Below are 20967 nucleotides of genomic sequence, written 5' to 3'. Positions count from 1 at the left end.
GCAGGGATGTGCTGGATTTCTAGGAATACATGTGAATCACTCTGATTTTCTTCCTTGAAGTGCCAATTTTTATCCAATTTAAGGGTTATGTGGGCCTAGATAGGATAAGCAAGCCATTTATTTTAAATTCTTTCCTAAATTCTTGCATGCTCCTGTTTAAGATGGCAACAAAATGGGTTATTTCAGAAATTCCCAGATGTTCCAGGGTGCTGCATTCTGAAGGCATGAGGGACAGCTGAGCATTTCTGAGCATTTCTCACATCCCTCTCTCAATCTGCAGGCAGCACACACAGGAATGTCCAGCCCCACTGAGCCATTTCCCTTCAGGTTGCAGCAGGAATTTGCCAAAAATCAGCAGTTAAAATGCACCTTCTTGGGGTTTTTTGGTTTTCTTCCCAGTCTTGAATTACATATTTGTTAACCTTCAGTAATTTCTTAAATTTCAAATTTCACCTCATGCCTTTAATTAAGGATTTTCAGTAAAAATGCAAGTTTAAGCATTAGTTCCACCACAGGAAAAGCTCTCCCAACACCTTTTTTCTGCCTCAGAAGATGGGCTGTGTGAAGCCATTGCCATTAAGATCTGAGAAAAAACTGGTTTTCACCATTTAATGTGTTTTTAATTAAAAGCTGAAGTTGCTTTGTTGTTTCCATTACAGGGAGAAGGTCATGCTGCTGCTTCCAGAGCTGTTGAGGTAATGACCATTAATTTCACCTTCATTAACAACTCCTGTGCCACTAAAGGCACTTCCAGGACTCCAAAGACATGGAAATGGGAGAATCCTTCCAGGAATGCACATCATATCCTGAGAGAGCCATTGAAAAAAGGCAAATAATATTAAATATGAGTTTATACTCTCACAGTTGTCCTTATCCAAGACCAGGAATATGCCTGAGGATTGCATTACAGAGAGGTAAAATCCTTGGCACAGCTGGATTTACCAGCATCCTATTCTTAGAATTTAAAATTTTCTGAGTAGCTTGATTAAATAATTTATAAACAAAAGTACCATCCAACTGCCACTGAAGCCAAACTGAATAGACTATTACAAATGCTATTGTAGCAGAAAACTGCTCCTTTCTTAATGTTTAATAAGGAAATTGTATTGCCCAGCACACAAATCTTTACTTAACATAAGGATAAATAAAAACAAGATGAATGATGGGGCTCTGAGTGACCTGGGCTAGTGGAAGGTGGCAGGGGTAGAATAAAATGAGCTTTAAAGTCTCCTCCAATACAAATTCTGGGATATTTCCCACAGATCCAGGCTTACCTCAGCTGTTCTCACCTCTCCTGGAGGAAGCATGAATGAGTCTCTTCTATGCAGACACCACTGTAAATAAAATCTCTAAATGGCTTTGTCAATTTTGAATGAATTTAATCAAGAAGCTCAGCAGTTAATTAGCTAGGGACCAACAGCTGCCCAAGCAGAGTGATTCCACCTCCTCACTGAGGAAAAACAGGCAGGAAGTCCAAACAAAACCAAAGTTAGAGAATCACTCAGCAGCTTCAGGGTAAGGCCCACAGGTTAAATGCTTGATATCCATTATTTTAGGGGAATATGGGATCAAGGCAGATGGTGCAGACACAACTAAAACTGCTCAGAGGAAATGGAAGAAAGCTCTGTGCTAGGAACTCACCAAGAGGCACTGGTGAGCACAGAGCATCATTTCCACTGCAGCTCTCAGCCAAGCAGTGACCTGGAGTCCTGCCCTGAGCACAGAGGGAAGGAATGGGGGCCATGGATTCCAAACCTCAGCCAGGAGCAGTTTCAGATTTGCACAAAAGGCTGTGACAGGTTGAGCAGGCAGCCAGGAGCCACCTTCCCATCCAGTGAGGAGTGTCCCTGCTCCCTCCTGTCCTTATCAGAGCAATCCCAGATCTCTCCTGACAAGGCTCATTACAGGGAAAAGGAGGCAATGAGGGTGACAAAGAAATACTGATGCCAGCCTCGAGAGAGGATAAAAGTTAACTTATTAACAGCTGACAGCATCAATTTGCCAGAGCCCAGCCCCAGCAGTGAGAAGCTCCACTCCCAGCTCTACAACAACCCATTAACCCTGCCTTTGGGGACATAAAATGGCCTTCTGTAAGCAGAGGATAATTGATCAGTAAAAACCTTAGGTGAAATGCAATGTTTCTGATGGTTTTTTAAACCCTAGACATGAGTACTGTCTTTATTGCAAAAATCAAACCTCCAACCTGAACTGAACTCCCAACTCCAGATTGAGCAACGTGATTTATGCATCATCAAAAAATTCCTTAACATACAATGATCTTCTAGCAAGGGGGAAAATATGCAACATCAATACATGTTTTTTTTGAGCATGCTAATCCTTGGGTTTGACTTCTAGAATTCACTCTAAATACTTGATACTCCTCAGCCAACTCGTGTGGCAAAGACAGAAGGTCAGGAATGCAGTGCCTGGTGTGTGATCTCAACCTACATTGCTCAAGTTTAGAAGCAGAGCTCTCCCTTCAGAGGGAAAATGAACAAGGACATACACAAACAGCTGAAAAATTATATACAGTTAGGAGAGGGAGATTTTTCCTGAAGGATTATCATAGCCTAAATATTTCTTTAAGCCCTACCCTACCAGTAGTTGACCCAATATTGTTGGAGATGATGCAGTTATTTAAAAATAGAATAATCCAGCTCCACAACTGATGCAGAACAAGGCAGGCTGAAGTCTGGACCTGAACAAAACAGATTTCAGAGGGATTTTTTCCTCCCCCTGTATTTTCTGCCAGCCTTCAGCAGACTGGTGTCAAACATTTTGAGAGGAAAAGGCTGTGGATCGCCATTAAACTGGGAGAGCTCCTGCAGCCTGGTTGCTTATGGAAAAAGAATGAGTCAAGGAAGTGGGAGAGAAAAAAAAGGTGCAAGACTGTACAAACACATTTTGCCAAGGAAAACAGAGAGGCAAAAATAGTGGTGAGAAGTTCTGGAAGGCTGACATCACACATTGCTGTTAACTATTGTCATGAAATAATCCAGATACCAACGTCTGCTGCACGTGACAACCACCACAACCCACCTGGGCTGCAAACAGGGATAGATTTACACCCTAATATTGACTGCAAACTGAATCAATATATTCCTGAGGTGCACTTAGAGCTTGTTTTCCCTCACGTCCACAGACTTTTATCCAGTCAGCCATGTGCTGCTCCATGTATTTATCCAAGTCTGGGACACATCAAGGCTTTGTGTGCACTCAGAGGATCCCTTCAATTAAGCAACTGGTTTTCCTGTGCTCAGCAGAGCTAAATGGAGAAGAGATTGTAGAATAAAACCTCCTGCCCCCATTTTCCATCTCAAAGCTTTACTCCTCACTCTCCAGAAGCAGTTTGTGCCTATCCTTAGATCCTGTGTTGCAAGAATTATGATTCAGCTTCACTCTAGAAGGATCAGATTTCAACAGTTGCCTCATTTGAAATCAGGCTGGCGTGGGGACAATTTGGAGGGTTTTGTGTGGCAACAGCAGAAAGGCAAGATAAATATACAGGAAACACAAGAATAGGAGAGTTCCTGTCACCCTGCATAAATTGAGACTTGTTCAGTTGAGGAAATTATTGTCCAGGCTGCTCTGGGGAGGGACATGGAAGTGCCACCTGTAAAAGGTCAGAGCAGGGATGAGCAACTTCTAAACTTCCAGTGCAGGGATCTTCACCCAGAGGCTGTGACAAATCAGGATTTTACTCAGCACTGAGAGCAGGGACAGGATGAAACCTGCACAGTCTCTGTCCTGGGATGTTTGTAACTTATGTTGTCTCTATTATAAAGATGCTTTTGTTCTGCACTTCAACATCTGGTTAATGCACTTCATTCCTCTGTGCTTTTGGAAAACATGCTGTGGTCACTGAGCATGTTTAATACATTGCTAAAATATGCCACATGCAGAGAGCAGGACTTGCCTCCACTGCTATCCACCTAATGGCCAAATCCTTGGAACCTTACAGTAAAAGGGTAATTAACAACATCTCTGGAGCATGGAAAATTCCTATGGCCTTTTTAACAAATAAACATAAGCTGATTTCTTCAGTCAGCTGTGATAACCAATAACTACTCTCTTTTGGGAATTACCCCAACTCTACATCCACAGGCTTGTTAAAAATTAGCTCTGTGCACGAGGCTTCCCATGGGTCACATAGCTCCTCCTGAACTTTGGAATAAAAATGGAATTTCCTGAATTTCCCTTTGCTACCAGCAGAGGATTGCCTGCAAAACAAAATAGTGAAAAGCAATTTTAACTCGTGACTTCTTTTAACTGCCTTGCTACTGGGAAAGGCTTAGGAGACAAAAAAATGCCCAACCTTTATTTGAATTTGTTTTGTTCAAATGGTGTTAAAACCATTATTAAAACCAGGCTACATTCTAGGAACAGTGGGAAGAGGGACAGAAAGCAACACATCCCTCTTGGAATTTTAATTATATGTAACCCAAGAATCTCTGTGTTTATCTCTGTTCTGCCTGACCAGGGAGATCTGTCAGTGGCTCAAAACCTGTGAACAAGCCTGACTGCAGCTTCCAGCACAACAGCCAGATCCTGAGAAGAGGGAAAGCTCCACTTCCCAAAGTTACCTCCAGTTAAAACAACTCCACACCCATGGAAACAGCTTTGAACAGCCCTAAATCACTGGTCAAAACAGGAATAAAAAGCACAATTCTCAGAGCATGTTACAGCTGCTGGATGTCAGGAGAGCTCCACATCCTTCTGTCAGAACCCAGCTGTATTTTTTTCTCGACTTGCACAGGGCAAATTTTTAAGCTTTATTTTATAAATTAAAAGCCCAGATAAATATTTTGGGGATCTGTGCTCTATGTCAGCAGGTACAGAACTTCCCAGTGCCACAACTTTCACTTTGAAGCAATGTCCACCTGGTTTATCCCATTTTACCACTGATATGTACACAGAGACAAAGAAATATCAGGAAAAAATGGAGGAATTTTAATAAAAAACCAAGAGTTTGCTGGTCTCCACTCTCAGCTTGGGTATTGCAGCATGAATCCAGCACCTGGGCCAGTGGAAGGTGTCCCTGCCCATGGAATTAGACAATCTTTAAGGTCCTTTCCAATCCAAATCATTCCATAATTTCTGGTTTAATGCCTGACAGTGCTCCCACAGCGAGCTGGGCTCTGAGGGAAAAGCAAAGGTCTGTGCACTTCTCAGGCTGACACTCCTGTTAGAAATTCATTTCCTGAGGCAGCACAATTCTGGTGGAATTATTCCCAGGTATTTGACAAGTCCCTGCACGAAGCTGTAGGAGCATTCCCAGCTCCCACTTCCAAGAGCACACACTGCCACTGAGAGGCTCCAGCACAATGTCCTTCCTCTCTTCCTGCCTCCTTCCCATGGAGAAACTCAAATATTTGATGCCAAAAGTGGTGGATTAAGGAAAACACAGTCACTGAGAGCTTTCAGGTCCAAGCTACTACAACCTCAGTCACTGTTCAGCTGGGGAGAGTAAATTAAATTACTGACATTTCTCCAAATCAGGATTAAAGCATTCCCTGGGTTAATGCAAACTGTCTCTAATCCAGCTAAGCACAACAAATACTGCACCTTTCCCATTTCTCTTTTCTTTCTCATGTTTCAGCTCCAACTTTTTTAACTGAGACACTTCCAGCTCTAGGGCTTTGCCAGGAGAGGAATGATGACCTTGGGCAGCTCATTACTTCTAGAGAGAAATCCTGTCCTGCCAAGCTGTCTGAAACCAGGCTCACTAAAATATAACAACATGAAAGTAAAGCATCCCATGCTTCCATGACAATTTTATGTGCTCCAAGTTAAGAAGTTGGTGGGTCCTGCTAAAAGAAGAGTTGTGTTTGCTATGAAAATGAGGAATATAAGTCAGGAACAGTTGATTCAAATAATCTAAATTGCACTCCAAGCTGAAGAAACAGAACCCCAAGACATCAAGGAGAAGCAGAAAGCAGAATAGCAGTGTTTGATCCACACCCCCTTTTCCCAGCCATCACTGAGGCAGTCTGTAAATTAAACTGAACACGAGGCAGGTATCCTATAAGAGAAAAACAGATCAGAGCAAAACCTAATTAATTTTCACAGCATACCGTGACTAATCTTAGCATATATGGAACTGGAATAGCAATCACTGAGTACAAATGAAAACACTGTTGAACCCTGTCCTATTTTTAATCAGATGAAAGCCACAAACCCAGCCATGCTTCTGCTTAGTGCTGCGTTTTCTTCTACCCTGATGGTTTTTACAGCTGGAGAAATGGCTACTTCCAGCATTACTGTGCTGTAAAAAATGACTGCTCCTTACACTTCTGGGATTACAGCAGAGTGTGGCACAGAAAAGGAGGGCTGGTGGAGGCAAGGCAACATTTCTTGGGACATTTAACCCTTTCTGAGCTGTGCCAGATCCTCTGAGTGAAGATGTGCTTTGAAATTCTTGGATTTCTGTGGTGTCAAACTGTATTTGCAAAGTTCTGTAGGAAGCCAGTGGCAGAGAAAACAGAACAAATTCCAAATTAAAAAAATTTAGATGGTGCCTGACAATATTTTTAATGATATTTGAAGGGAACATATGAGGGCAGATATTTCCCCTGATTAACTCTGCCCTACAGGGCTCACAAAAGCTGTTCTGCACAAAGAGCAAAGACCTTCCTCATTTACCACTGATTTATTTTAATGCATTAAATAAAAACACTGTTAGTCACATTTTAGCCTGGACATTTTTATATTTGCAATGACAGCCTGGAGTGTGGAAATGGAATAATTAACCCTGATTTGCTAAGCCCAGTTTTTAGCCAGGTCAGCATGCAATACAGCATTACAAAAACCAGATTGATTTTGTGACAGGGAAAGGTGCAAGATGTCTCTCCTATCTTCCACTTCTCTTCACTCAGTTTCCCACTTGGGAAAGCAAGAGAAAGGTGGAAGTGGCAGTCAAACTGTTGAAATGCCTTTTCCTTTGAGAAACACTCAACATCATATGTTCTATCCAAGAAATAACCTGCTGAGAGGTGGAATATCCAAGATATCCACTCTTGGAGAATATTTCTTGAGAGCAAAGCTGCTATTTCAAAAGAACGGATCTCAAAGTACCTTTTTGCTTATTTCCCAATGGAAAAAATCAGGATATTCCTCTTTCACTGGCCATTTCTCCCTGACACACTCACACTTCCTACAAACCCTTCTGTCACTTCTTTTGTCCAAACCAACCCAGCAGAATTCCAGCCTCCAATCCCAAGGCAAATAAAGCTGAGCAGCACCAGGGATGGAAGCAGGCATGAGGAAAAGGACACACCTTTGGAGTGTTTCCCTGAAGGCCTCTTGGGTAGTGACTCCTCCATGGAATGTGTGGATGTGTGGAGCACATTTTCCAAACTGTTACTGACACTATTGATGGGGGTCTCTGACCTTGGAGTGACCTGGAAAGAAAAGTACAAAAATCCATTAAAAATCAACGGAGGGAACACACAAACATCACACCTTCTCTGCAGTGAGGGATCCCCTGGGAAGGCACTCAGGAGAAGCTGCCTTCTCTTAAAACTCAGGGAAGTGCTTTCAGTCAGCAGCTATTCACAAACTGAGATTATCTTGGCTAATCTAAAAAGCTACTTACAGCATAATTCTTTTTTAAACAATAGTCACCCAGCAGTCAATTATAGAGAGACTGGAAGACCTTTAACCTCTGCACACCACAGACTTTAACTTTTCCAACAGAAAACTGGGGTAAAGTGCTCTTGGAAAATGTCATTTTTATGTTATGTCACTGTGCTGGTTTGGGTGGGGTAGAGTTAATTTTCTTCATGGTAGCTGGTGTGAGGCTGGTTTGGATTTGTGCTGGAAGCTGTGGGTAACTCAGGGATGTTTTGCACCAGCATAGAGGCTGGGGGGACACAAGGGCCTGGGAAGGGGACAAGAGCAGCCAACTGAGCACAGCCGATCCCTGGGATATTCCAGGCCTGTGCTATCATGCCCAGTATGGAAACCTGGGGATGTTCAGTGACCCCAATACTCTTCCCAGTCACCATGAGGTTCCCTGGGATGGTCAAACCCTGCCCATCCATGGGAAATGGGGGATGGATTCCTTTGCTTTGCTTGCATGTGTGGCCTTTGTTTTCCCTATTAAATTGTCTTTATCTTAAGCCAGGGGTTCCCTTTGTTTCACTCTTCCCACTCTCTCCCCATCCCAATGCTATGGATGAGACTCAAGGCATTCCCAAGCATTTCCACAACAGATTGCAATGAAAAATTCTTAGCAAAACCCTGATTTTCTGTCTCTGCCATTTAATAACCTGCCAGGATCATATTTCAATGGAAACTTCTCTACTAACAACGCCCAAGCAGAAGGTTGAAGCATCAAAACAAAAAAGGGTTCAAGAACCTTGAAGAGGAAAAGATGCTTTAAAGGAGTTCAGAGCAACAAAAACACTCCTAGTAACTAGTCTGTGTGACTTGAAAATCAATTGTTACATCTGGAATCAACCTGAGCTGCTGGTAGGGAGAGCTGTAATTAGAATTCCAGGTGGATTTTAGCCCGGCACAAATCACAGGAGAAAACGTGCATCTTGCCATAACAAAATTAGTTCTCCTTCACTCAGGGAAACTCAAAACCAGCAGCTCCAGGTCCCTGGAAGGGAAAAGGCTCCCTCAGACCCTGCTCACTTGACACAGTGCCCTGAGCTGGGACAATTTCTGCTGAAAACAATACTTTGCACACCCTCCCATCCCATGTTGCCGTCAGTCAGCACACACAATGCAAGTCAGAAATAGCACAGCCCCACTCCAGACAATTACCTATTGTAAGCTCCATTTTAAGACTGACATTTATAGATTTATACACACTTTAAGGCAGTGGAACAAGTGAAAAGCTCTGTATACTTGACATCCATAAAAAAGCTTCTATGTGTAAAGAAATCAATCCAGAATGGCAGATGGGTGTCAGGAAAAAGGAGTTACAGGTAGCTGCTTTCCTTTTCAGCACTACTTCTTGACAAAAAAAAGAAAAAAAAAAAAGCTTATTTTGTATATATAAATGCAAAAGTATTATATTTATCTAATTACACACTATTACTTCAGCACAGCTTCCCACCAATAACAAAACTTAACACCCAGCTTTCCCTTAGACCAACCATTAAACTCCCAGCTTGGCAGGAGTTTAATGGGGAAGAGCTTAAATTTCCTTTGCCAAAGTCAGTCTTTAGCTGAGCTTATCTCACACAGCCTCTCTCCTGGAGCTCATTAAACTCTCCCTCCAGCCCAGGGCTGCTGGGAGGAAGTTCCAGAGGGCTGAGCACCATCCTCCTGGCAAAGAGACAGCACAGAGGAGAGGAGCTCCGGCAGGGCTGCCTTATCCTGGACAACCAGGTTCTGAATATTCAGAATAATTAGAAATATAAACACTCAGAATGACTGAAGCTGAGTAAGAGCAGCCACACAGCTCCAGAAAAATCTCTGAACAAGCAGTTTGTTACAATTTATTGCCTCTTATCTTGTATTCCCTCCTCTCCACTCTCCTTACAAGCAGCATCGCGTGCAGCTTATAATTTGCATTTTGTTTATACATAACCTCCATTTTTTTTCCATAAAGATTTAATTTTCCTAGACTTGCTAAGGATTAATTTAGCCCATATGTCTTGTCTGCCTGAGCTCATACTATCTGATCCCGTCACACATCAAAGCAGTTCCAAATTGGCCTAGAAAAATCACAAAGCTCTGATTAGTTCCAAATGGAGCACTTTGTTAGGGAGCTGAATGGTGTTAGAACCACTGAATCCCACTGCTTAAAGCTTCCATTCCAAATTTTGAAATAATTTTTTCCACTGACTTAAACACCACGATACTGAAAACGGTTTGGATTTGTTTAGGGAAAGTGAAATAATGAAAAGTGGTTTGCAAATCAAAGTTTCAGTTCCAAAATAGTAACAGCATTTTTTTTTTTTATCCTTTTTTTTTTTTTTTTTCAATTCAAACTTGAGGCCAAGCCAAACAGAAGAACAATAACCCATCAGCTCAGAGCTGCAGGAGATACTGTCCTGGGAGGGTTGAGAGAAACACTGGGAAAAGCTTTACAGGAAGGACCTGTCCAAATTCAGCTGCAGAAATTCAGCATCAAGTAAATTCAGGAAGGAGAGTTCTCCACATCTGAACACTCCTGAAATCCCTAGTTTGGGCTCAGCACAAACAGCTGCTCAGGAGCACCTGGATTTGGAATAAAGAACAAGGGAGATAGAGGTTCAGAGAAGCAGGGAGCAAATTGCTTTGGACCTTTTAGGAGCTGTAACATCTCTGAGAAAGCCAATATGCCATTAAGGAATAAACATCTGCAACTCCAGAACTGTTCAAGGCTTGTCTGCTGAGGCAGTAACAGACCACAGTGAAGATGGATAAGTTGGCATCACAGGAACCAGGAATGTTCAGGCCATACATCATAACAAACCACAGGAGTGACATTTTATAAATGCAGGAAAAAAACCCCATGAATCATTCAAGGTCTAAGAAAGAACAGCATTAGACCTTTGAATAAAAGATTGGATTTTTCTACAGAAATTACTTGAGACCATCAGCAGAAACAGTCCATAAAGGGCAATGAAAACTAGCAGCAAGCCCAGAGTTAAATATTCTGCCTGATTTTACCCCAGCACAGCATTTTCAGGAGAGCCAGGGAGAAGGAAAACCCTCTGCTGCACCTCTCCATAGTTTCAGGAATTCCTTCCACACCACAGTGGCCTGAAAGCTCCTTCAATGCCTCTAAAAGCTACAAGTGGGTGCAGAAAAGATCTTTAAAATTATTTTGACTCCACTCTAATGTTGCATCTTTGATTGAAGCAAGCTGGTCTAGAGGAAGGTGCTCCTGCCCAGGGCAGGGGCTTGGAGAGATGAGCTTTTTTGGAAGGTCTCTCCCAACCTTGATGATCCTGGGATCCTTTGATCTGCTCCCTCCACAGCAAAGCATCTGGCTCACAGATGGACTTCTGATTTTCCAGATGCAATCCCTGCTGTCTCCTGCATTTCAAGTTAAAGCCACAACTGAAAATAACAAAGAAAATTGATCACTGCTTCGTGACGGAGACTCAGAGTGAATTCTTCTCTGCCTCATTCTCCATTGTAATGATGACAGGATCAAAACTGGTATCAGCTACTGAAAAGTGGATCACTCCCAACCCAGATTATTCAGGAGGATCACTAAATGCTGCCCTCAAATCCTTCATCCCCAGGAATTACTAGGAAGAGAAACAATAGCTTTGACCCAGGGGTTGATGACAAACATGCCAAGGGGACAGAATTCACTACTAGAATTTTGCCATTATCACATTTTTCCCATTTTCACCTGTCATCATCCAAACCCAACCATTTTTCCCCCAGGATGCAGTGATAGGTTGGCCTTGATGATCTCAAAGGACTTTTCCAACCTAGTTAATTCTGTGATTTCCTTCCCAGCACTAGAGAGCTCCTAACAGGCTCAGTTCTTCTTGGGACAGCAAAAGCAGCTCTAGAAAGTTCTCCTAAGCTCTCAAGCCATTAAAAAGCACACAGGAAACAAACCCAAAATAAAAAATAAACCCAAGTACTTCCCACAGGTGGTGCTGCTCTTTCAGCCACTGCTGCCTCAAGTGGCTCTGTCCCAGCCAGGAAAAGTCACTATGGAAAATGGGAAATCTGGGAAGCTGGGTAACTGTTAGTTTTGCTAACATTGAATACAGCAAAGTCTTTCATAAAAATAACAGGACTGATAGGAGTCAAACTTAATGTGGTCAGAGTTTTACCAAAACAGCAATTATCTGTTCCTTTGAAAAATAAACAGAGCACAGAAAATACATGGTTTAATAGCAAAGTATTTGCTGACTTAGTTTGAAGTGGAGCCAAAAATATTAAAAAAAAACCTCAACACAGTCACTACCCAAAGCACTATGGACACATGGAACAATGATATAGGATCTGAGGGAACAAAATATGGATTTCTATACCTGGTTAGGTAAGAAATTTAGGTCATGTATTACACAGGAAAAGCAAACAAAACAACACATAGGAGCAATGACTGAATTAAGTGAGGTCCTGGAGCTCCAAGCCACAGAAACACATTCTTCCATTGATCACACAAGAAAACTTTTCCATATTTTCAACAATGGCCAATTATAAATTGAGAGTCCCACAGAGAAATGCTTCTGTCCATACTGGCTTTTGAATTCTCCTTTAAAAAAGGGTTTGTTAGTTACAAGCTGCCCTCCAGGAGCAGGTAACATGTATGAGTGACTTCAGGAATTGGAGCAGTGACTCGAGGGGGTAAAAACCACTCAACTCCTGTCCTGCCAGGTTCATATTACTGAGTATTAACAGCAGCTTATTTGAGGTTAACACCAAGGTCTTTAACATGGTGCAATCCTGTTGGCAGCAAGGCTCCAGGAGAAGTCTGATGGCAAGGACAGAACCCCTGCAAGCTCAGACTGACTCCCAAAGGGGCAAACTCAGGTTTTTAAATAATTTGAATAAAAACACATTGCTAACATTCAGCTGTCAGTCTGACACCACAGGATTGTTCATCAGGCTAAATCCAAGAGCAATTAATGCAGGGATCTGGAATTCCAAATCCACAGAGACAAGCCAGGAGGGGCAGGACTGAGCAAACACCTTCCACAAGTCTTGTGAAACCACTGCCTCAGGCAGCACTCCTGCATTTACTCACATATCCAAACACCTGACTGTTCTCCCACAGGAAGAAAATTCCAACCTTCTCCTTTGGAAGATTCAGGCTCTTCCATGAGGATGTTTAAGAGGTGCTCACAAAAACCCCCTCTCACTTTCCACATAGCCAGTATTAAATTTACACATATTTAGTTGCTTTGTTGGACTGGGATGTGGATGCAGCTGGAAGTGTTTGGTTTGTGTTAAAATTCAAGCAGTTCCAACAGTCCAAATAAGCTGGAAGAGCCAGGTGCCTCCATGTTTCAACAGCTACAAAATGCACCTTTTCTCCTGGAGGAGGAGCACAAAGGGTGAAGAGGCAATTCACAGGGAAATGGGATAATGGATAATGGATCAGATGGTTCTGTCCTGGGAGACTCACTGGAATGAAATGAGGCATGTGGTACTTAAACACCACGGGACAATCACACACCTGCTCCAAGGCTTCTTATGAATTCAGGAGAGCAGATGGACCAAAATAAGTCTGGGCTGGATTTTATAGACTCACTTCCACTAAAACCCCTTTGCTGAAAGGATTGTGAGCACTGTTAGTAATAGGAACATAAATCTACCATAGAAGTACTGGACTCATCAAATCTGAATTTTACAAATCAATCACTCAAACCACCTCAAAATCAAAACAAATCCCTGACTCTGGAACAGACACTGCTGCTCCACACCCCAGCCCTGATGTACAAATGTGACCCTGTTTCTTCACCTGATGCCACCAAAAGCCAACCACCCCTGTCTCCTCTGCAACAACTCACAAAGAAATGATCTGCCAGGTCACAAATCCACTGAATTCTATTTCTCCCTCCTTCCTCTCCTCAATATTCACTTAAGTAATTGCTTGAGTGTAATAAAAGTGCTCAGAATCATGGAAGCACAGAGTTATTAAGCTTGGAAAGGACCTCTGAGACACCAAGTCCAACCATGATCACCACTAAGCCACGTCCCCAAGTGCCACATTCACACGTTTTTGGAGCACTTCCTCAGATGGTGATTCCATCACTTCCCTGGGCAGCCCATTCCAATGCCTGAACACCCTTTCAATAAAGAAATTTTTCCTAATATCCAGCCTAAACCTCCCCAGGAGCAGTTTGAGGCTGTTCCCTCTCCTTCTGTCCCTGTTCCCTGAGCAGAGCCCGACCTGGGGCTGTCCCCTCCTGTCAGGGAGTTGTACAGAGCCAGAAATTCCCCCTGAGCCTCCTTTTCTCCAGGCTGAGCCCCTCTCCCAGCTCCCTCAGGATTCTCCAGACCCTTCCCAGCTCCATTCCCTTCCCTGGACACCCTCCACCCTCTCAATGTCCTTCCTCCTTCCACTTCTGGTGATAAAAGAAGAAGACATTGGAGAAGAATTCATAATACATATGGAAAGTGTTCCCTTTCACTATTTATCATCAGGACTTGGCAGGTCTGTAATTAAAATTAAGATCTTACTCTTAAGTAACTGATCTGATTATTTCTGGATCACTTCAGCTATTCACAAAGTCTGTATTAGACTGAACACCTGGTCAAAGGTTTATCCCTCCCAATGGAATCAATGGAAAAATTCTGGTTCAGCATGAGACAAGAGCAAGGAATTGAGAAGTTTGCTCATTACAAACCCATGCAAAGAAACACAGATCTGAACCATATCAACATCTTTTTGCTTGAATTAATACCCATTTCAAACCTCAGGAGGGAACAGCTTCAATTCAACTGGCTCCAAGACTGAAGTCAAATTTGAGTGCAAGTGTGACAGTGGTTCTTGTTTCTACAAATTAGATCCAGCATTTCTATAATAAAATTCTGTGGGCTCTGAGAAATATTATCTATGTTCTTGGGACTGTATTTGCTTTTTATTTTTTTTTTTTTCAGAGATAAAAAGCACTCCAGAGCAAGTAAATGGAGAGTGGAGTATTTGAATATGGAAGATGACAGAAGAAGGGAGAGGCAGGGCTGCACCTACTGCCACAGAAGGTGACAGGATCTCAGTTTTAGCAACTCAAACATTTATAAACCCACTAAACCAAATGGTTAAACACTTCCAAACAAGGCTGCTGTTCAGCACCTTTGAAGTCAGCCCCTGGAATGCCTGTGAGGTGTGGTTGACTACAGCTGGCTCTGCTTCTCCACACAGATCTCAGCTCATGCCCTGATTCCATTAAAACAGTTCAGACCTGGTACACCCAACACCTTCCAACAGGAATCTTTATCCCACAAACAACTTCAGTGTTGCTTCACTGACAACTAACAGTTACAAGGTAATTAGCAGAAAAAAAAGTAAATTAAAAAAGGGAAGTGGAATGCACTCTTAAAACAAAAACTCCATTCAGCCCGTGCAAAAATAAATGGGAAAACAGATCATGGAAAAAACATCATCATTATTAGCTCAACACATATTTTTTTGGCTGCTCTGTTCCTGATGTTTGGGTGCATTTCCCAAGTAAACTCCTTTAGGTTCCTAAATTCAAGTTCATCATGTAACATATGATTAGGCAAAGTGAATTTGGTGCTAATTAATATTGTTACTACCCAAGACCATAATCTTCCAGGGATTCCTTTCTTTGTAAAGCTCATTTCTGAAAGTATTGAAGGTTTGAGACTGAACCATTTTATCACATTTCAAATGAAACCATGAGTAAGAAAAGAGCCTGAAGGGAAAGCCTCAGATTTTTAAAGTGCAATATCAAGAGGTGTGTGCAATCCACGTTGCCTGGAGTACCCAAAAATTCTCAAAGAACTTGCAAAAGACACAGAGGGCTGGGCAATGTCACCAGCTGGAAGCTGCAAGACCTGTCCCTACAGCTCCTGAGGTTGGATTCATGTGGTTTGGAACGTGAGATCATTCTGAGATAGCAACTCCTGACACCAGTGAGTGAACACCTCCAATCCCAGCCAGCAACTGCTCTCAACACGGTCATCTCCTCAATCCATAAAATACCCTCAAAGAAGCTAAAAATTAACTTTGTCATGATTTATTCTATCCCTACAAAGCTAAAAAAAAAAAAAAAAAAAGCCATAAAAGCAGATGACATAGATCACCTAATAGCTGCACTGCTGTCTCTGTGAGGGCTTGACTACCAACCCAGCAAGTGATGGTTTTTTATAACTCATCACTCCATTGGTGAAATAAAAATATCAGATTATTTCTCAATGGAGTTATGTCCATTCATGCTCCTGAGACAAACAGTGCAGAGAGTGAAGATGTTTGAAATGGATCCCTCAGAGCAACTCCATAGCTCCCAATATACAGCCTTGAGTTCTTTGGAAGTTTTAGAGGAGCCTATGGAATTAGCATGAGTGAAAAATAGCACCTTATGCTATAAACTTGAAATAGCCATTGGTGCAGTATTTGGAAGCTGACTGGGCAAGAACCCTCCTTCCCATTCACCAGCCCAAAACAGCCACATAACCACAGGGTCACTGCCCCTTATTTCACTTCAGCTGCAAACAAACTGCACCCAGGGTGCCTATTCCTGACCCTGGCTCTGCAGCTGAACCCACAGCCAGATCAGAATCAGCATCACAGAATCACTGAATGGTTTGGGTGGGAAGGAACCTTAAAGCTCATCTCATTCCAGCCCCTGCCATGAGTGCTCCAAGCCCTGTCCAACCTGGCCTTGGGCACTTCTGGGGATCCAGGAGCAGCCACAGCTTCTCTGGACACCCTGTGCCAGGGCCTCCCCACCCTCACAGCCAAAAATTCCTTCCTAATGTCTGATCTAAACCTACAGCTCATCACCCTGACTGCACTGAAGAGCTCTTGTCACAGCAGAGCAGCTGCTGAGTACCCAAAGCATTCTCTCATTTCTCTGGTTTTACAGCACAATCACAATGAGGAGATGAAACAACTCCAGGAAACAGAGTGACAGATTCATGAATAACTTCCCCAGCTCTGAAGTTCTGTCCTTACAGCTACTGACAGTTGAGCTGTTGAGAGGGAAAGTCCATGCAGAGACTCATGTGATGATGTCCAGCATCCATGTAGGTCACAGAGTTCAAGTTCAGATCTGTGTTTCCATCTGCCATGCACTCCAGCAGAGAATCACAGAATCACTGAGGGTGGAAAAGAGCTCCAAGGTCACCAAGTCCAACCTGTGCCCCCATCCCCACCATGCCCCCAGCCCAGAGCTCTGAGTGCCACCTCCAGGGATGGGCACACAAACCTCCCTGGGCACTTCCAACCCCTGAGCCCCTTTCCATGGGGAAATTCCTGCTGGTTCCAGCCTGAGGCCATTCCCTCTCCTCCTGTCCCTGTGGGTCCCTTCCAACTCAGCATATTCCATGACTCCATCCTCACAGAGTCCCAGGCAGATCAGCATTTTCCCTCCTGTTCATAAAATGTTCATTTCATACCATCAGGTAGAAACCATCAATCTAATAATTACTGACCTACTTAAAGCCAGCCACAGCCACCTTTCCCTGCAAAGTTAAGATTCAGGTAAGACAAGAAGCATCTGAAAATGCCCAAAAAAATATATGGGCAGCTGGTTTAAGTCTCCTCACAGTCAGTAACTGCAGGCAGTAAAAGGAAACAGCAAAAAGCAGTTTGCATCACTGACCACCTTCAGCTGTGTTCACCTACCCCAAAGCAACTTGAGGAATCATGAAATATTTACAGTAAATTTGTATCAACTGTTCAGTCTCTTCTCTCTGTTAAACACGATTTGATTTTGAGATATTTCACTGTTAAATGTGAAAGAGGAGATGGATTAAAAGGTCCAATCCTCTGGAAAAAGTTCTAGCTAATAGCAGGTTGGGACATATTTTAACAGGGCTGGCTAAGCAGAAGCAGCATACTCCCATTTGTTTCTGCAAGGAGAACAAAGAGCAGATTTCAGATTTCCGTTGCATCTCTCTGACTAAACAAGCTAACCATAAATCAGAAATTGTAACAGCAGGGCAGGTACAGTTACACAAGAGTTACACCCCATTCCCACCCTCCCAAGGGGAAAGCTGGAGGGTAACTCAGCCAGTTCACAAACAGCTCCCTGTTTGCAACCCATCTCACGTCCATGCCATCCCAGCTTCCCAAAGGTTTTCAGGACCTCAAACCGTGAGCATTTCTCCAGTTCCTTAAGGACGAGCTAGGAGAGGAGAATTCCCCCATTTAACACCCAGCTTCCAGCACCAGCTCAATAACAGGAGCCATGAGAAAGTGCTGGCACCAGGGAAGGAATTCTCCTCCAACTCCAAGGAGGAAAAGCAGCAGTCCAGGGCACTCACTTTCCCTCCACATCCTTTTTTTTTCTAGGTGATGTTACAGCACAAGGACTGTCACAACATCACTTGGTGACACCACAAGGACTCGGTGCTGGAATTTATTTGTGCATTTTTAAACAGGGCTGAATGGAGAAAGACATTGTTTTTTCCACTTGCTTCATCCAACTCCTGGTTTGAGCCAACTGCCTACTCTAAAAGTAGCAGAATCACCCAGTAAAGAACAACAACAACAAAATTATCTTAAGGAAATCTGCATCACTTCAAACAAAATGCACATTCAGAGACTGTGAAAGCAAAGTCACCTCTGTGTTCCCTCTCACTACTCTGTACTTAGCAACCAAGATTCTTCAACACAGATTTCTATAAAAATGTGCTTTTTAAAGAGACAACCCTTCAGTGAGCACAGAAGAAAAGAAAAAGCAAATGATCCTGGCTGCCTTGTTCCTGGCAGGAAAAATGGCAGGATGGATTCTCCGTCCATCTTAGATTGACATAAATAGTGCCAGAGTTTTTCAGTTCATAAATCCTGCAGCTCAGAAAGAATACTCTCAAAAACCTTCCTGCCTGCCTGACTTTATCTATCTTTCTTTTTTTTTGTCTTGTTTTGAGGGAACTTGGATGTGATTTACAGCATTTCCTTTCCAACCCAACCCAGGGTCGCTGCATCATTTGAATAAGGGAAGCTGAAAGTAGTTAAGTAGCTGAAAAGAAGCTTTTTTTCTGGTTTTAATTATACCCTTCTACATCCTGTGTGAAATATCCTTTCCAGCTACATTTTAGCCACATGGAGGTTTCAGCTGAATGAAGAGGCTCTCCCATACCTTGTTCTTTCCCCTTACTGCAGGAGGTTACAAACAGGCACAAGACAGAAAGGGAAGAATAAGAAAAATATCAAGTTGAACACATCTCAACTGTACAAAGCAGAGGTGTTTAAAGAAACATGAAATTGGAATGGGATTTGTATTCAGGGGAAGATGGTGCACAGATTTCTGTCTCAGTCTGGAATTCAACGCTCAACTTAGTGAAATCTCTACTGAGCCCTCAGAAACAGCTTTATTCAGGGTATTACTCCAATACACAGCTTTTAGGTATTCCCCACCTTTCCAAGAGTGGTAACACATCATCCACTCATCCTCAAAGGCTGCAGCCTGTTAACTTCTCACAAGCACCCTCTAAGCTGGTGCTTAGATTGAACTTTCAAGCGGGTTAAAATCAGGCAGAAAGACACTTTGACTCCCTAATTTGTAGCGGGCTGAGGGCAATTAAGCAGTCACATATCTAATGACACACAGCATATCTTAAAACGTTCCTGTCTGGCCCAACTGCTGGCAACTGAATGAAAGAACAGCAAGTTAATGACGGTGAACCCCGACACCAGGATCAATACCCGAGGGACGCAGAGTGACAGAAAACGACAACATTTCTTTCAGCTTAACACCAGCAACTCCAAATGTTTGCCATCACACCCGTCCAAACAAAAACCAGTCCCACCAAGATGCTTTGCCACTGGACAGCTACTCCTCTTTTCCAACTTCTTCCAGGGGGAGCTTTCAACCAGATGCTTTTATCTAGAGATGCATTTATTTCCCTTCCTAAATCACTGGTTTCCCATGCAGCTGGCAGGACTGTTCTCCCAGCAGATGCTTTGAGAAGCAATCAGGGATGGAAGGCTTATATTGCTGCTGTTGATCTGCTTGCGAACCCTTTCTCATTGAAATGTCACAAGCTCGTAAAAACTCCATCCATCCTCTCCCTGTGCTCTCAGCTGACCATCCCCACCATCAACCAGCCTCTGAATTGCCATCTACCACTGTGCTAAAGCACGGTTTTAAAACGAGAGCCGAAGACACAGCCCGGTGCCATCCCAGCGTGCAAAAAGCCGGATACCCACCTTGTGGCAGCCAGGATAGGTTGCCATGGTGTTGAGGGTAGAGGTGCTGGGATTCTTGCCGGTGCTGGCCATGAGACTCTGGATCTGGGTGAGCTCCTGCCTCAGCACCTGCTTCTGGTGGAAGCTGAACGCCGGGTGGTTGGATGCCATGGTGAAGAGCAACAGGAACTCATCCCCCGTGCGGCCCTCGTTGAGCTGCAGCCCGTAGTTGTTGATGACCGAGTCGATGTGGGTGAGGGTGCGGAACAGGACCCCGGCGGCCTCGCGGTGGGCAGAGCCCAGCAGGGCGAGGGACACCAGCAGCTTGCTGCGCACCACCTCGTCCGTCAGGTTGGTGAGGCTGCCCAGGTCGGCGGGGTTGTTCGCCTTGATCTCGGAGTCGCGCAGGGAGTGATAATCCTTGCGGGCCAGGTCCTCCAGGCAGGCGCCCAGGAAGCGCAGCTCCAGCGGGATGCACAGGTCCAGGAGGCCGCAGAGGAACTCCACGCGCTGCGGGGAGGGCAGCTCGGAGAACCAGCGGTACACGCCGTCCCGCTGCAGCCGCGGGCACCGCTTCTCCACCATGGTGCTCCGCGCCGAGCACGCCCCGGCCGGGGCTCGCACACCCGGCCTGGGGCAGCCCCGGGCGGGCAGGGCCGGGCCGGGCCCCGCTGAGGGCGGCGCAGGCCCGAGCGCTGAGGCGCGGCCTGGCCGCGGGGTCCCCGCCCGCCGGCGGCCCCGAGGAGGCCGCTGCGCTCCCGTTCCTCCTTCACGGGGCGGCTCCTCCGTCCCTCCGGCGGGCGCCCGGTGCCTCCATCCCCCGGCCCCGCCGGAGCCGCCCCGCCGCCGCGACCGCGGGAAATAATCCCTCCCGGGCGGAGGGGCACGGAGCGGCGCGCACACCCCGCCGGCCGCCGCGCGCAGGCGGAGGGATCTCACGGTGAGGAGGCTCGGCCGCGAGCGGAGCGGGAGGAACAGGGAGCGATGGGCGCCTTCGCTCCCGGCCTGACCCCGCGGCGGGACACGCCCCCCGCGCCGCTGATTGGCCGAGCCGCCCGCCCGCGCGCGGCGATTGGCTGCGGCCGCGCTTCTCCCCGCCCCCTCCTGCGCGCTCGGGAGCGGGGTCTCGGGGGCTTGTCAATCCTCCCGGTTTAGCCCCGCCCCTGGCGCTGATTGGTCGAGGAGCCCTTAAATAGGAGAGGGGCGGGAACGGGCTCCTTTTGTGTGCGGCC

At 44.7% G+C, this 20967-nt stretch overlaps 1 protein-coding gene across 1 annotated transcript in view; it reads right to left on the bottom strand.

Moving 5' to 3' along the window:
• Positions 1-20720, bottom strand: part of ZCCHC14 (zinc finger CCHC-type containing 14) — a 45721-nt gene extending 25001 nt beyond the window's left edge. Inside the window, exons 1-2 of the mRNA XM_056500944.1 lie at positions 19757-20720; positions 7277-7400 (exon numbers count right to left, since the gene is read on the bottom strand). Coding sequence (XP_056356919.1) covers positions 7277-7400; positions 19757-20320 — 688 coding nt within the window. The 5' untranslated portion in view covers positions 20321-20720. The remainder of the gene's footprint in view (positions 1-7276; positions 7401-19756) is intronic.
• Positions 20721-20967: the final 247 nt, after the last annotated feature.

This window comes from Oenanthe melanoleuca, chromosome 11 (assembly GCF_029582105.1).
Source record: "Oenanthe melanoleuca isolate GR-GAL-2019-014 chromosome 11, OMel1.0, whole genome shotgun sequence".
NCBI classification, from domain to species: Eukaryota; Metazoa; Chordata; class Aves; order Passeriformes; family Muscicapidae; genus Oenanthe; species Oenanthe melanoleuca.
Note: the sequence above shows the minus strand (reverse complement) of the source record. Positions and strands in the feature narration are given on the sequence as shown.